Below are 16,787 nucleotides of genomic sequence, written 5' to 3'. Positions count from 1 at the left end.
CAGCTTGGGGGACAGCCTCTCCAGGCTCTTCATCCTGACCCAGTGAAATAAAGCCTGTGACAGCAGGGCTGGTGTGGCTGAACATGGGTGTCCCCTTTCCCAGAAAGGGGGACAGAGGGGACGTAAGCTTCACCTGCCCTGCTCATGCGGGGGCCCAGAGATGCCCAGCGCTGGTGTGCCACAAGGAAGGCTTAGGTTTGGAAATTACGTTGGAGGCTCCTGAACAGGAGAGAGCAGGGAACTGGGACAACAGCACAGCACAATCCAGCAGGAGACCAGCTCCCAGGAACAAGCCACTGGGCCTCTCTGAACCCACTGGGACTTGTTAAAGGCAAGGTCCCGGGGTAACAGCGTTGAGGAAGAGCCATCAGGGTGAAAAGTGGAGTAGGCCAGCAAATTACCTAAAAATAAATGGCAATTTATGAAATCACAGTCATGGAGATGAGCACCCCCTTGTCCTTCAAACAGCTTTTCCCCATTTCAGTTGCACACTTTGCCAACACATTGTTGACGAGTTTCCTTTTCCTCTCCCCAGGTTACCATGACCAAGCACCTGCAATATTAGAGTTGTTCCTGCATAGTTCTCTTCCCATGTACATGAGAAACATCTTTATTTAGAAAAGTCTTGCAAGCTATTTCTGGAACAGGGCTTTCCAGAGATGATTTTGATCAGTAATTCACTTATTTGAAAAACAAGATGCAAAATTTCCTTCATCTCTGCAAGGGAGATATTTTCTTTTGATCTTGCTTTATGCTTTGCTTGCCTTGCAAAACCTATTTCTTGAACTGTAAGGCAGGATGGAGCTCTCTGGCTGTCCTCTGAACCCCAAATACATCACCACGGGGGCCCTGCTGATGTAGGAGGTGGACAGAACCAATTTCTATTTGAAAATGCGTTACTTACTTTAAATAAATCTCTTCAAATCAACTTACCTGGGAAGATCCACTTTTATTTAGCAAAACTGAATTAAAGTCATCATTAACAACAACCATTTCTGTTTCCTATCATTTCTCTAGGGTGGCCCTACCTGAAACCACGGTCTGAGATGCCGCACAGTAACATGCTGCAGAGCTTCCAGGAGCGATCAGCAAAGCACGATTTCACACCAAAAACATCCCCAACCTAAGACCAAGATGTTCAAAACGTTCACGTTCAGTGAACAAAACGTATGGCCAGCTCCATAAGCTTCGAGGGAAAACAGAAGAGACGGGAACCACCTCTGTTTCAGTGCCGGCACCCAAGATGCTCCTCATCAAGCCCGGTGCTCTCGCAAGCCCGCAGAGAAGCTGCCAACCCTTTCTCCCCATGCCCTGCCAAAGGCGGTCAGCAAACCGAGGACTGAGAGGGAGGTAAGCGCCGAAGCTGGGCATCCCCCGGACCCAGCCCAAAGGCATGTTTGAGGAGGTGTATTCTTGCACCTCCCAATTCACTAATGCCCTCCCCAAAACGATGCTCCTGTACCATCACTGCTGCTTTCAGCCTGCCGCATGCTGCAGCGCGCGGTGGCAGAGTCCCCTCAGCTACACGTGGTGACGTGCTGCAAGACCTGCCGGCACCATCCCGGAGATGAGAAAAACGGCTTTGGAGCAGTAACTTAGGGCTGCCAGTCACACCAGCTCAGTACCTGCTAACAAAAGGGTCGAGCATCTATTTGGCGCTCCCGATTTCCCTTTATAAAAACCCTGCTGCCACAGTGTCCCCTTTCTGAGGAAGCCAGAGGGTACTTCATCACTGCCTGCTCCTGCTTGTGGGCACAAGTGGCTGATCAATTCTGCTTAAACAAGTTACCGCCGATGCAAACCCCAGCCTGCTGTCTTGGGCTAACGGGCGCTGCAAGCATTTTCACTCTGACTTAGCAACTCTGCTCCAGGCTGCTCCATGGAGCGCCCACAAAATCCATCAGCCATTAAGAGGGAGCAATAAAAAACTATCCCGGCTGGGTTGGTCTGTAAAGGCTCTTCCTCCACCACAGCCAGGCATCACTCCATACCTGCCAACAGCCGCAAAACTTCTCCTTCCCCAAAAGTTCTTTGAAATACATTCTCAAACCCTGTTCTCTCTCCTGTTTATACCACACTCCCTTTATTATCGAGAAATCTCCAAGTAATTTATAAGCCCACAAGCTCCTGTGCTAACAGGGCAATAAATCACATTTATATACCCCGTCGCCTACTGTTCAGAGGGCTGCAGTGCCGAGCCTGCCGGCCGGGCGGCCACGGGGCCGGGCGAAGCGAGGCGGCAGGGAGCAGCCACTGCCTTCCCCAAACCCTCCACCCTCCGCAGCACACGATGTGTTCAGAGAAGGCAGTTTTGTTCTGCATTGGCCGGATGTTTATTTTTTAAGTAGCCGGAGAGGATTCCAGCCTGTGTCCTACCTCACTGTGTTTTCCCCATCTGACACCAATACAAGCACACAAAAGAGGGTTTTCTTTTTACAAAATCAAACCAAAGGAGGAGGATGTTTTTGGCTATTTTCCTCCAGGAAAGAGGTTGCCCATCTAATAATCCCTAAATGGGCAGTGGGTTGTTGGGCTTTCATGTGTGCCTCTGAGCCTCCCCTCGCTGTGCCAGGTCGCTGGTTTTCTTTTCCACGGAGTTGCAAAACCCCTGAATAACAAGGTTTGTGCATGGAAGTGCTGACACAAACCTTAACTACAGCATCCTGAACATGATACCAGAATAAGGACGCTCCCTGTGTGGCCCAGCGTATGGATAAATAAAGCATTTCAGCAGCCAGCGCCGACAGATCATAAACCTCCACGAGCATAAATACCAACAACAACCCAAAAAGATTAGAGGGCTTACGGGTGAGGCAGGCTGGGATGATTTAGAGTTGGGGTGGAAGGGTCATTATTGCTGAATAGGTGGGGGCGAGCAGGCCAAAGAAATCAATAAACCATTCTGCTCCCAGGGAAGGAAGGGGCCACGCTAATTGTGCAAACACACATTTTCCGTTTGAGGCTGGAGATCTCCGGCTCACCCAACACGGATGGATATGGGGAACTCGCACCGTCTTGCTGAGAAACAAGGACTTCACCCCGAGACACGTGCCCCGGGAGCTCCATCACTCGGAGAAGAGCTCACCTAAGCACCTCGCTGGGTGCAACTCGCTGCTGGAGGCAGCTTCAGATGAATGCAGACCCAGGCAATGTTCATCTCCAGCTCCATTAATTTCAGTTTTTATGAAGTTAATGTACAGTTGGGATAAGGACCTCAGTTGCTTTCAGCATCACCATCAAGTCAGAGCTTTTCCAGTGCCCAGCTGTAGCACCGTACAACCAACTGACAGGTCCTGCCAGCACCAGTTCTCTTCAAGCACCAAAGACAAGCTTTGGGAGCAACTTCACCCCTGATAAAATAACCACACTTGCAAGTTGCCACGCTTGCATCGGAGGTGGAGGTGGCCCCAAAATTAGCCACAACAGATCGCTGCATCCTACATCGAGGACGGACACACGGCTTTGCAGCCGGGTTTCCAGGCTCACAACTGCTAAGCCACCGAGTTCAAAGGCGACAAGCAATTCCTCCTTTGCCTCTTCTCTCTTCTCCTTCGGTCCTCCCCATTCCCAATTCTTCTACCTTTTTCCCCCACTTTCTTTCTAGGGAAGAGAGCAATGACAAAAGACACCAGCTTTGGAGAGTAAAGCCCATTTATAAACAGAATAAATATACACTATACAAATAAATAACTATTTGTACCTAATGGGCCAACGTACCTAAAAGCCCATCTTTGGGACATACCGCGGGAGGTCGTTCAGGGAACCAGCGGACAGTGGCAATGCCCGTTATTCCCATGGAGAAACCCGAGCTCACAAGCATGTACCGGTGCAAATGGTGACGATCTTCATTCCCGGCTAACCAGAACTCTGAGCTGATGCTGGTGGTAACAGGAACCTGCTCTGGTCCCTCTGCGTGAGCCAGTCTCCTCCTCTGCTGCCTTTCCAGAGATGTTTAAAGAAAATGCTCTTTGTATCAGTTAATAAAATAGCTCGAAACCTGCCCAGGTCATGTCAAGCTTACTGCCTGCAGTTAATGGATTTCAACTTTACTTGGGATCTTGAGAGTTTTTAAAATCAGTAATTTCATCTTCCCTCCAGAAATAAATTCCTCAATGGTTTCACTGCAAAAATATTCCTAGGAACGGACAATTCTGCTGCTCATGTACTAAAGACCGCACGGAAAAAAAAATCAGATTAATATTGAGCCTTATCAAAAGTATGGCATAAACCATGTGTTGAATTTAATCCAAACCAAACTGTCAATCTGCCTTCAGGATCAGATATAACAAACATGTGAGCCTAGGGCCAGAAATGAAAAGCACGGTTTGTTTTCTAATAGAAGATTTGTACTCATCTCTATTAGCCGCGCTCCTGCGTGGAAATCTTTACGCTGCAAATGCCGGACAAACAGGATTTCTTATCTTTCTGCTTTGTTGAGTTACGGAAAAGTTTCATTTGGTTTTAATTAATTTAGATTGCAAGTTTCCCATTTTCAGGGAACAATTCTCAACAGTTTTGGAAAATCAATCCTTTCTGAAACATTTTAAATAAGGGAAAAAAGAAAAAAGAGGCGTTACAATCACTAAGGCACCTTCCGAGGTTTAGGTTGCTGCGTCCCCGCGCAGTTTGCGGGTACCAGGGAGAGCCCAACACGCTTTGCTGCATCCATCACCAGTCACCAACAGCGGGAAAAAATGCTGCTGGGGGGAAATTCAGGCCAGCCGCGGGCAAACACGGAAAGGAGACCTTATGACATGAAGCTGGAGATTCCCCAAGAGCCCTTTCTTTGAACCACCGGCATTGGTGCCTACAGCACTGGGATGCTGTAAAGCACCGTGCCTCGGTCCAGACATCCCCCTGCTCGCCGAGCATCCTTCTGCAAGGGGACCTGCAGGAACGGGCCAGAGCCCCGCGGCGCCCGGCACACAAACGGTGCCAACGAAACACTACGGACAGTTCCCCGTTTGGTCTGGGAATGCCTATAGCTCCCCACCTCCCCGGGCCCGCCACCCGGCTAACAGAGCAGCTTTGCGAGCTCAGCCTTGCTGGCCCTGTGTCAGAGTTAGCACAGACTTTCTTTAGAAGTGAAACCCCACGACTTAACCTGGTGTTGCTCAGCTTCTTGGCATGCACGGTGATGGTGCACGCTGGGGAAATCAGGCTCCCAGAAAGAAATGAAAACTGCGCAAATAAATTCCATTTTCTTGTTTGCTAAATTCAAATGGCGATTAAATTCATATTACCTACTCTTTCAACGTAAACAGCACAAAAGCAAGCCCTCTGCCTCTCTGGCAGACTACTCCCATTTATTTGCTCCCTCTCCAAATCAGCGAACACAGCCCGGCCAACCCAGAGGCTGGAGGCACCGCCGCGATGCTCATGCTAGCGGGGTCAGGAGTGAGGATGATGCTCTCGGGGTGCCTCGGGGGCAGCCCAGTCCCGTCCCCTACCTTGCCAGTGCTTTGGTGGCTCAGCTGCACCTACGCAGGTTAGGGGGGCAACCCCAGCAAAGCACTGGAGCAGGCATCTCATTCACCGCATCCACATCTGCAGGCATCTGCACATCTCGTAAAAATTCAGCCCTGCAGTCTAGCTATCAATTTTGCCACAAATCGGTCAGTTTGGCTTGCAGGTCAGAAGAGTTCTCTCGTAGGGGCTGAGATAACGCTATTTCGAACTCACAAAATAAATACACAGTATAACCAGGGCAGACCCTCCGTGCCTGCCCCGCAGACCACGGCTGGGGCTGGCCAGCGCTGCTGGGCAGAGCTGCCCGCGCTCCTCCCTTCCAACCCGAGACGTACCAGCTTCGCTGATCATTGAAAACCCCGATGTAGAAACAGGCACGCTCCCTTTTGCATTGCAAAGTTTTCCATCCCTGATTGCCCCATGGTTAGGCTGCCTCGTCACACAGCGGAACACCCAACACGGAGTTTCACATCTAATTTTAGGTCAAGTTTGTAGAACTGCCTGTTCCCCGGGATAAAAATGCCATGTGTACACGGCATCAAACATTATTCCTGTAAAAGGCCCCGACAATCAGACCTGCTGGTTTTTCTATTGATTGCTGGGGGGCTGTTTGCTATTCTGATCTCAGCTGGTCGGAAGTCTCCCCAATCACCGCAAGGTCGCGACCACGGGGTCAGAAACCTGCACTACATACATCATAATTTATTTTACAGATAATCAATACTGCACTGCACCATGCAATCTTACAGTACAGCCCCACATTGAGGGACTGATGCTACTCGTACAGGATTGTAACCTTAAGGCCTGGCAGCTTAAGGGGGTCAAAATCAGCTTTCATTTTATAGTTGGAAATCATGGCTGGAAGTAGAGTACGCACCCCACTCGCTGTTAGTTTGTACATTCGTATAACTGAGTCAAATTCTGCCTACAGTTTGAATCCAACTTGGGAAAATAAATATTAGTATCCGTTCAGGTTCGTATCTGACAATTCGACAGGAGAAGCCCAAGGAGCAGCACGGTTAGCGGATTGCCCAGGGTTTGCAGGGAAGGAGGTGACCCCAGTCCCACCTGCGGGTGAGGGAACCCGTGCGATCGCAGCACTGCAGTGCCAGCTTTCCAGACCGTCCCTCTCTTCAAATGGATTAATAGCGACAGAGAAGCAGCAAAATGCCCTTCTATCAATATTGTCCTTCATCCCATTTCCTAATTTGTATTCCCAGGGCTTCATATCCCGCCAGCCATGCCCACGGTCACCCAGCACGCATGCTGAAAGCCCAGTTATTTACCAGGCTCGCCACTGCTCCCTGCGTTTTTCTGTTAATTCTGAATTTCTGCAGAAGAGTAGCTCGGGGTATTCCAAAAGATACAACAGCTTTTTAACAAGCTGTCCTTAAAAATTATGCCAAAGATAGTATTTTAGCAGGAAAGAAAGGGATTTGAAATATGCAGCAGGAGAAGAAGGAACTGGGAGGAATAAGGAGTGCTGGAAATACCTTGTAGGAAGAGCAATCCGTTATTAATTAATTGCTGCATTCTGGTATTTATATCCATGCAATATGCAGTTCCCTGGGACCTTCACCAAGGTTTAGCATTCATCAATCTCAACGTGATTTGGATTATAAAACACAGCACACCCGGCCCCTTGCCACTCCGCTTCCCCTCAGTGCCATCCCCCCGTTGTTTGCAGGATCCGGCCCCTCAGCCTGGCCACCGCCTGGGGCTCTGCCTCCGCCCGGGGCAAGCCCCGGCTCCCCGAGTCTGCCCCAGTGAACCCAGAAAAGCACTGTCTCACCTTCCATCTCAGCGTGGGGCGAGCCCGAGGGCCGGGCTCTGCCTCATCTCCCGTCATTGCCGGCCATATGGCGGTGAGCAGGACCTGCCGGACTGTTCCCCACTGCCCCCTTTTTATCCCGTTTCAACTGCCCCCCGAGGCAGGGGCTGTGATTACCCAACACCGCGGCCTCAGATCTTCCCCCTTTCCTCCCAGCTTGCCTCCAAAGCAAAGTTCACCTCAGCCGGCATTGCCAGCGGGCTCGACAGGCACGCGCTCCGCTACAGCCATGAAGCAGGAACAGCACCACACTGAGACAGGAGCTATAAGCCGGAGGATGCTGTTAGACGCTGTTACTGCACTATAAGGTCAGTATGTTAAAGGCATTTCAGATTTTCCAGCAGCATGACCTCTTTTCCGCTGGCTGCAGCAGAATAAAGCAGATAACCTCATGAAAAAGCAAATGCCTGCAGCGAGCAGGGTGTAAGTGGAGTCTGGCAAAGGGCAGGGTGCTGTGCCGGGGAAGGATGCGCTGTCGCTACATGGAAAACACTGCCTTGTGGTTTAGCTGAAATCCAGCTGTTTGTGCGGGCAAAACAGGCAGCGAGGTGTTGAAGCGTTGCCCAGGGAGCCCAGCCCCGCATCGAAGCGAGCTGGCAAGCCCAGCACCGGGGGCGCAAACCCTGCAGCCTGCCCCTGGCCAAGTGGGGAAGATTGGCACGTCGGCTCCCACCCACCACAGCCCCCGACGCGGCAAGGAGCTCGCACAAAGGGAAACATGCAGACCATGACAGGCTAAGCCTCCTCCTTCCTCTCTCTGTTCCCCTTTCTTTCTCTTCATGCTATAGCGAGGCTGCTGAATGCCAATAGGAAAATACTTTGGCAGAGCCAGACAGTCTTTTCTATTTTGGTTTTTTTTTTTTTTCTTACTTTCCCTCCAGCTGCTTCACTGGATGCCTAATCCTCCATGGACATCTGGAGACGTACCAGGACACAGAAGCGACATACCAGGTAGGCAGCGTAATGCACAGCTCTGCATCATTTCTGGTTGTACCTGCTGTTATGGCACAGTGGGTGATCAAAACACAAAAACCCAGGGAAGGAAAGAAAAAAAATAAGGTTCGGACCTGTCGGGGCCGCAGATTCCCACGTGGAAGCCCCCCTGGTCTCAGCAGCAGAGCATGGGAAGGTCACGCTTTGCAGCAGAGCATCTCTCTCCGAAGCATCTTGGGGGCTCCTGCCTGCCAGCCCGGTCGGGGCTGTGTGCTGGGCTCGCAGGCAGGAGGGTATTTAGGTGCCTCCCCGTGCCCAAGGCTTCCATCCCCCCCAGCACGCGTGGCGCGACCTACCCCAGCCTTCTCAGGACCGGAGCAGTTTGCAGAGACCCCAGGCAAAGGCCCTGGCAGCAGGTATCCATCCTCACATATCCCTGCCAGGCACCAACAGCAGCCACTCCTTTCTCTTTCCTTTTTAAATCACACTGTTCCCTGAACACATTTTTTACCAGCTCTTATCACAACTGATATCTAAAGTGTCTGTATCTGGGGAAAATCAAAGCGAAAGCACCTATTGCTCAGCAAGGGTGAAGGGAGGAGAGGAGAAAGCACAACAGGGGTTTTCCCAGCTCCTAAGGAAAGGAAGAGACCCATAAAAATACTCCCAATGATCCGAGAAGTAGCTTTATAGATCCAAAAAAATTATTTTCACCCCCAGGGGAGTCTTTCTCTTGAGCTCAGACTCCCGCAGCAGAGGGAGATATCCACTCGCCCAGCTGACCAGCTTGGCGCTATCAGCTTACAGCAAAATCAAATATTCTGAGCGGCCACCTGAGTCTCCCCGATGCTGTTCATCCTACCTGAGCCCCCAGAAGTCCTCGGCAGTCACCCCCGCCTCCCCCTCGCCAAAGGACCCGCCACCGGCTGCATCACCACATCCCAAAGGCACCCACAGGGCTTGGGAAGCATCACCCTGTGCCCGTTCTGCTCTTTTCTTTCCTGCCTCGGTACGCTATGGCCAAGCTGCTCTACAAGCAGAAAACAAGCAGGGTTTGAGCAGGCATCCCTCCTGCGAAACCCAGCACTGCTCCAAACCCAGCATCGCTCGCCTCCGTCCAGCCTTGGACGTGCCGGGAGCAATAAGGAAAGCGAAATAGAAATTAAATATAACAACCACAATGCGTCCAGCTATCTTGAACAGGGGAAATCTGAACCCCACACCTACTATACCCTTCTACGTGCTCTCCTCAACGCCACCCGAGTCATCCTCTGTTTCTCTGAAGCGTCTTGCACATCTCTAGAGCTTTGAAAAGGCAAACTGCAGTACATGCAGGTGTGCGGATCGAAGCCTCCAAGCAGCAGCTCTGCTTTGCTGCCCATTGCCACAACGCACCCAGAAAATGCCAAGCCCCCAAATGCTGAAGGAGTTCACGTTTGTTTCTGCCTCACTGGGATGGGAATCTGGAAACCAGCTTTGCCCTTGCAAATCTTCCTGCTAAACATGTGTTTGAGGGGTCTTCTGGCAGAGGACCTGCCCCAGCACACTGAAGGGCTGGGGACCGAGGAAAGCAAAGGCAGCATGTGCCCAGGGCAGGCAGCCGACAGCTGCTATGGGGGGCACGGGCTGCGTACCCCCACCTGCGTAGGAACAAGACACACATCTGCACTCACCCCATGCTAAGCTCAGTCTCGCTTCTCCCACGGGAGAACCAGAGCCTGCATCAGCACAAGCGCCAGGCTGCTGCCGCTCAGTGGGGCCGGGCTTCCCCGCTCCAGCCCAGGCAACTGCTCCAACATGTCTCCTCTTCCTCCACGAGCCTGAGCTCTCCAAAGACCGGGAGGCAGAAGCAGGGAGCGAGGAGCAGCTTCAGGACACAACACCCCATAGACCGGTGCAATGAGTCAGCAGGGGGGAATAAAAATCCCTCGTGGCAAGCAGCATGCTCGTTTCCTGGAGAGCAAGGGGGTTTTAAACAGGAACAAACGATTTAATACGCAGCCAAACCCTGCCTCTGTGGGTCGCAGACTAGCGGAGCCACACAAGCAGGCACTGCATCCACCGCCGCGAGTCCGGCAGCAGCAGCACAGACCCAAAGCTGTGGACCATCTCATCAACTCCAGCCCGTGATGGGGTCATGCACTTCATCAACATCACTGAGCTCCTCCTCCTCTAATTAAATCAGGCTTTGCTTATGCACTTTCTCTTGTCTTCTCACTGCCTAATAATTAAGAGTCGGCTGTGATCAGAAAAATCAACAGAAAACTTCCCAGCCTTTCCCAGACCACCTTTGCCATATTTTGTCCTTCACAGCATCACTTCTACAACCTGAGTGTTAGCAGCCCCGCACGAACGCAGGGTGGGCCAGCTCAGGCGGGTATTGCAGCGCGGCAGGAACTACAGCGAGACAAGGCTGGAAAGTGGAACTCACTTCAGATGTTTTCATGGAGGAGCGCTACCTTCATCTGAGGGGGTTCAGACACCCTCGCGGAGCAGGAGGCAGGTGCCGGCACGGGGACACTGTGCCGAGGACTTGGTGGTCCTGGTCCAGTCTGAGCGGAGATGGCAAGAACAGGATCTCACAGCCTGGGCGCTGCAGGGTGCCGGGCCCCCGCCGAGCCTCGGCACACGGGGCTTTGCTGCGAGGAGCGGAACGGTACGCCGTATCGAAGTAGCACCTGCCCTATCCCACAGCATGGGTTTCAAGAGCGATGCAGCGATGCCCAAGACCCAGAGCCTCTGTCCCTGGCAGCACACACAGCCTTGGCCGCCATCTCAAGACAGATGCTCGTGCCACCCAAAGAGGGCGAGCGCAGGTGGGTGCCCATCCGCAGGAATGAGAATAACCCCGCTGGGGCCCCGTGGTCCAGCACCCTGCCTTTGGTGCCAGCCACCAGCACTGCTGCCAGGAGGGCAAAGGCAGGGCGAGCAGGGACCCTTGGTTCCAGCACCGTTTCACGCCCACAGAAAGGGTGGCCAGGAGCCCCATGGCAAGGCAAGCCGGGCGGGCTGTGACAAGGACCATGCTCTGGCTTGTCCATAACAGTGTCCCCGGTGCCGTTTGGTGGCACTCACGTCCGACCACCCCCGGGGAGGATGGCTGCAGAGGAGCAGACAGGGAGAGGGGAGGGAGCTGCTCAGCAGGCTCACGCCTCCGACATGTGCTGCACGCAGCTTCGCCAGACCGCAGGATCTGGCTCACTGAACGTGTGGAAGCAACACTTCTCTGTGTCTCACTTTACAAAGCCCCAAACAATAACTGTCTGTTGCTGCACAGGAGCTTAGGAGAAACATAAGTTGCTATTGGCATGGCGCGCGGCAGCCTTCCTCTTACACAACACCAGCAGATGTGAAAATAGCCCGATGCTGCCTTGTGCGCTCCTCTGACCTCCTGTTTCCTTCTGGATCAGAATCCAAAGCTGGATCTTAACCTACAAGAGCCATAAAAGCAAAGGATTTGGCCCTATCAGGGACCTCTTCGTAATCTAAGACAGATGCACTTCATGTAGAAGAACACGCCGAGTTTCATCAGGGCAGGGAAGAGGCTGGGCAGCATCAGCCTCTGCTCTACGGCATGGCCGGGGCAGCCCGCACCGGCATCGCCCCATACTCCGGCTGATGATGCGCTGGAGGTAGCCCAGGGGCAGAAGAGCTGGAAGCTCTTGCAAACCAGGGCAGCACCCAAAACCTCGCATCCTACTACTCAGCCTACACCGAAGCTGCCTCCAGCCTCCACTTGCCCCAGCGAATGGGGACCTCTGAGCTCCTGAGGTCCCACGTCCCCGACCCCGATGTCCTAAGGGCCACTGGGGCTGCCAGAGCTGGCACAGCATGGGAGATCCCCTCCATCCACGCAAGGTGCTCCTGAGGTTTCTCACCCACGTGAAGAGCAGGGACTGACTCCAAAGCCAAACCCCAAAACCGCTCCGGGACATACAGAGGGAAAAAGCACGTGGAGGACAAATTGCTCCTGGAAGTGTGAAAAGGCAGCGGGAGAATTAAACTGAAGGATGCTAAAGATAAGCGATACGAGGGAGAGCTTGGTAACCAGTGGTGAAAACGCATCCCTAAGAACAACCTGCATAAATAAATTAATCTCTCCAGTGTCCCCAAGGATATCCAGTGTCCCTGCTGCCTTCAGGACTGCAGCAACCCCAAGCAGCAGAGGAACTTCCCAAGATGCAAGAGAAGAAAACAAGACGGGGACATTGCTGCCACGGGGGAAGGGACCGGAGAACGAGCTGTCCTCCTTGCAGCCCCGCAAGGTACAGGGCTGCTCTCACGGCCGTGCCAGCGCACAGCCACCAGTGCCCATTGCCTGCGCTCCAGCAGCGCTCCCCTCTGACCCGCCACGCGCTATTCCCCGGTGTCCCTCGGTGGAAATGTCACCCGACGGCAAAGCCCCGGAGGAGTCCGAATCGTCCAGGAGTCTAAATCCTGCTCCTGAAAACTCCCGTCCCTCCGACCTCCCCACGGGCCCGGGCTGGGGAACGCCTCTCCGGTGCTGCCACAACCCGCCCACGGGTGATGCTACACCCAACCGGGTCACCTACGGGTGGCTGCGGAGGCAGGCTCGGGGTCTACGAGAAAGCTTTTAGCCAGCAGCTGAGCTACCGTACCACCTAACTGCAGGCAGCTTGCACGTCAACACACTGCAGTCTTCGTACACGAGTAACTAATAGAAGATACAAAATACCCGAGCCATGGTATTTTGCCCCAGAATACCTCCAGCCCCAACGCATCCTGGAGGGATTTTTAGCTTTGCATGCAGAGCCACAGGGTAACAGTCAGCAGCAGAGGAGCGTAATTCTAAGACTAACACATGGGACGACCCGCTGATCATGGCTTGCACGGGAGGGCGAAAGGCGGCCTTAGAATATAATCCATTTCAGGCGCTCTTAAATCTCCCCAATACAACACAGAGCCCTTTAAGCAAAACTAAACAACTTCCTTTAGCCTAAATAAATATTAAACCTAAGTGATGCATTAATTTACTCCAGTTCACCAAAGGCTAACTCCTACCCAAACTGATCATTATAAAAGAAATCCTATAATCCCTCGCTCCCATTCAGGCTCAAAACATGTAATCCTGTGAATAAATCCAGAAAGAAAGTGTAACAAAATGGGCAATAAAAACTTACAGCATTCACATCTTTTCATCTACCATTAATACTGTAAACACTCACTCGAAGGCCCTTGAGTATGACTAATCTAATGTTTTGGCTCCCAACGCTAATCGGCGAAAGAGCTCGCCTCTCGGTGTAACACCCAGCGAGATCCGCCGCCCCTCCAGCCGCGGCCCAGGACACCTCCACAGCGCCCATCCGCAGCGAATCCTGGCCTCAAATCCCGCAAAATGCTGCAAAATCAGCACGAAATGGAGCAAGTATGGTTCTAATAGCACCAGAGCGCAGAGCTTTTTTTTTATTATTTTATTGCTTTGGAAGCCTGCAAGCTCCAACTGTATAAATGCCAATAACTTCCCAAGTTTTAAGGCTGCTGAAATAAGAGATCAGATTTTAGCAAGTGCTTTCCAGGCAGGCAGCCAAACTTTTTCTGATTCACTAAAAGCACCAAAGGGAGGGGGAAAGGGAGGGGGCTGGAGGGCTGATTAACTTCAGTTACCGCACAAGCGCAAAAAAATGTCTCCCCGCTGCAAAGGGTGCCGTCGCTGCGAGCCCTGCGCAGCCTGTTATTCCTCGGGCTTGAAAAAAAAAACACACCGGAGAAATACAGCAAACGCCTTCCAACCGCAGGGTAATTTACAGCTGTGGATCCTCTCCTGACGAGGAGGCTGCTCCACCGAGGGGAGGCTCTGCTGGTGTTAGGTTCGAGCTGCAGTTTTCAGAGGGGATGAGAAAAAAAACGTGACCGGGGATTTTTCTGAGGGGTGGGGGAGCAGGGGATGGGGCCGGTTTGGGTTTTAGCTTGGCCGGAGGGATGGAGACCCCTCCAAGGCTGCGGCTGTGCTCATCCAGGACCATCCCTCGCTGCCGTCGGGTATCTGCGAGAGGGTGAGCAGGTGCAATCCCGGCCAAAGCACGGCGCGGGGCCGAGGGGGTGGCACGAGCGGCCCCCAGCTCCAGCGGGACGGTGGGCTGGAGCCACCGGGGCAGCGGCACCTGCTCTGCCCGGCCATGCAGGTGGGTCTGCTCCGGGATGCCCAGCTAAAATCCCCATCCCAGGGAGCTGCGTGGCCCCGGGGCTGTTGGGGGACAGCGGCCGCCCCGGCACCCCCAGCCGCCGTCCCCGTCCCGTGGGCGCCTGGGCTGCAGAGCCTCGCCGCTCAGGGTGTTCCTCCAACGGCTTCATTCCTGCCGAGGCAGGATCAAAGGCAGGATCTGACTTGGACGGCTTTCTACTGAATAATGGGGAGGGAGCACACAGCCTCCTTCTTCTGGCTAGGGAAACTCGTGTTTTTCAAAGTATCAGTTTTTGGGAGTAAGTTCCCTAGGAGGCGGGGGGGGGGGGGAGGATGGGGGGGGAGGGAAAAAAAAAAAGCAAAGAAGGGAGGGCGAGCAGGAGAACGTCTGCTCTTCCAAGGCAAGTGCATCAATCAACATTGTGCAAGGAGGAGAGTCCAGCACTCCCTCTCACATCATTAGCCAGGCTAATGCACTCCAGAGGATCCCGCTACGGCAGGCTACCGGCGCACCCGGCTGCGCCCCAGCCCGCACCGGGCGGCCGAGCGCCCGCAGCGGCCGCGCCGGCGGTGCCGCGGCACAAGCGGTCACCGAAAAGGAGCTTAGCGAGAGGGGCAGCCCCTTTCCAGGGCCGGTGACACTCCAGCATCTGGCGCGCGGATCAGTTTAATACGGCTGTAAAAACTAGAGGGGAAAAAAGTGAAAGCCCTAGCCAAAACTGCCTGGCACTCCGAGGTCAGCACGCCGCCTTTGTTTCTATTTTACAACCAAAAGCGAAAGAGGACAGAAAGGACACGTACCTGTACCTGAAAGCACAGCAGCAGGAAATGTAAACATCTGGAGAGGAGAAAAAAAAAAGCAACAAAAGATCAAATGATGCGGTAAAATGGTTAAAGTTGATTTTTTTTTTTTTTTTTGCTTTGTTTTTGTTTGCGATTTTTTAAAGGGCGCAGAGCGATGCTCTGCTTATAAAAAGGCTCGGGTCCCGATTACCACCTGATTGCAAGGAAAACGCAACCGGAGCCTCCAAAAGGAAAGTTTAAAAAAAAATAAAAACAACAAAAAAAATTTAAAAATAATAAAAAAATATTTAAAAATATGCCATAATCCTTACAGGCAAGTGCAGGCTGAGAGCAGTGAATACATCGCTGGGCGAGGAGAGGGGGGAGGTCAGTGGCTTCACGCTAGCGGAGTGCAGTCCCCCACCGCCGCCCTGACATGGGAGCGATCCGGCCGGCGAGCTCCGCTCCGCGCCGCTCCGCGCCGCTCCGCGCCGCCGAGAAGTTGTGGTACCGCCCGCTTTGCCTCCTCCGAGTGACTCGCTTAGGCATCAGCTCTCCTCTCCCCCTGTCTCTCCTCCTCCTCCTCCTCTCCCTCTCTCTCTCTCCGCCTTTGGGGGGGATGAAGGTGCTTATTGTCAGTAACTTCCGATCATCAGCAAGTGCCCCCCCGCCGCCCCCCCGGGCCAGCCCCGCGAGGCGGATAAAGCCTCTCCGCGGCCCCGCGCCCGCACAGCGCCGCCGCCGCGCCCCGCTCCGCGCCCCGCCGCTCCGCGCGGGCGGCATGGCGATGCGCGGGGCGCGGAGCGGGAGGCGGGACCCGCCCGGGCAGCCCCCGCGGGGCTGGCACCGCCTGCGCGGCCCGGCCGGGAGGGCAGGGGCGGCGAGGAAAGTATTTTTTTAAAAAAACGAGGGAAAAAAAAAAAAGCGGGGCGGGGGGGGGGGGGGGGGAAGCGAGCGGGGCCGCGCCGCTCCGGCCCCCTCCCCGGCCCGACGGAGCGGGCAGTGCCGCTGCTCGTCCGTAAACGCGAGGGGAAAACCCGCCCCCCCCCCCCCGCAACAGACCCGCCGCTGCCGCTGCCCCACGGCCGGGCTGCCGCTCCGCGCCCCGCGCCCCGCTCCGCGCCGCCGACACGCGTCAGCCGCGGCCGCTCCCACACCGCGCTTGGCCCAGGCGGGGGGCGGCGGGGGCCCGGCCCGGCCCGGCCCGGCCCGGCCCGGCGCGCTCTTACCTCCGAGCGGGCAGGAGCGCGTCCCGTCCCCGGCGAGCCCCGGGCGGGCGGCAGCGGGGCCCCCGCCAGCCCCGGCGCGGCCCCCCGCGGGCCGGGGCACCCGCCCCCGCCGGCCCCCGGCCCCGCCGCCGCTCGGGCAGGGCAGGGCAGGGCAGCGCCGCGCCCGCCCGGGTCCATTAGCCCGGCACCGCTCCCACGGCGGGATATTTACACCGGGGTCAGGTTGTCGGGGTTTGCCCGGCACTTCCCCGGCCGGCGGCCGCCGCTGCCCGCCCGCTTCGGCACGCTTCGCCTGCCCTCCAGCGGCCGCTCCGCCGCTCCGCACCCGCCGCCCGGCCCGGCACGGCTCGGCCCCGCTGAAACGCTCCTGCGGCCCGGGGTAAAACCGAACGGGCTTCCC

General features: G+C 54.7%; 1 protein-coding gene across 1 annotated transcript in view; it reads right to left on the bottom strand.

Annotated features, from left to right (window-relative positions):
• FGF18 (fibroblast growth factor 18) overlaps positions 1-15,552 on the bottom strand; it is a 74,959-nt gene extending 59,407 nt beyond the window's left edge. The window contains exons 1-2 of the mRNA XM_076349859.1: positions 15,491-15,552; positions 15,177-15,213 (exon numbers count right to left, since the gene is read on the bottom strand). Of these exons, the coding sequence (XP_076205974.1) occupies positions 15,177-15,213; positions 15,491-15,522 (69 nt within the window). The 5' untranslated portion in view covers positions 15,523-15,552. The remainder of the gene's footprint in view (positions 1-15,176; positions 15,214-15,490) is intronic.
• Between the last annotated feature and the right edge of the window lie 1,235 nt (positions 15,553-16,787).

This window comes from Aptenodytes patagonicus, chromosome 12, assembly GCF_965638725.1.
Source record: "Aptenodytes patagonicus chromosome 12, bAptPat1.pri.cur, whole genome shotgun sequence".
NCBI classification, from domain to species: domain Eukaryota; kingdom Metazoa; phylum Chordata; class Aves; order Sphenisciformes; family Spheniscidae; genus Aptenodytes; species Aptenodytes patagonicus.
The sequence above is the reverse complement of the archived record's forward strand: the minus strand, read 5'-3'. Positions and strand labels throughout refer to the sequence as shown.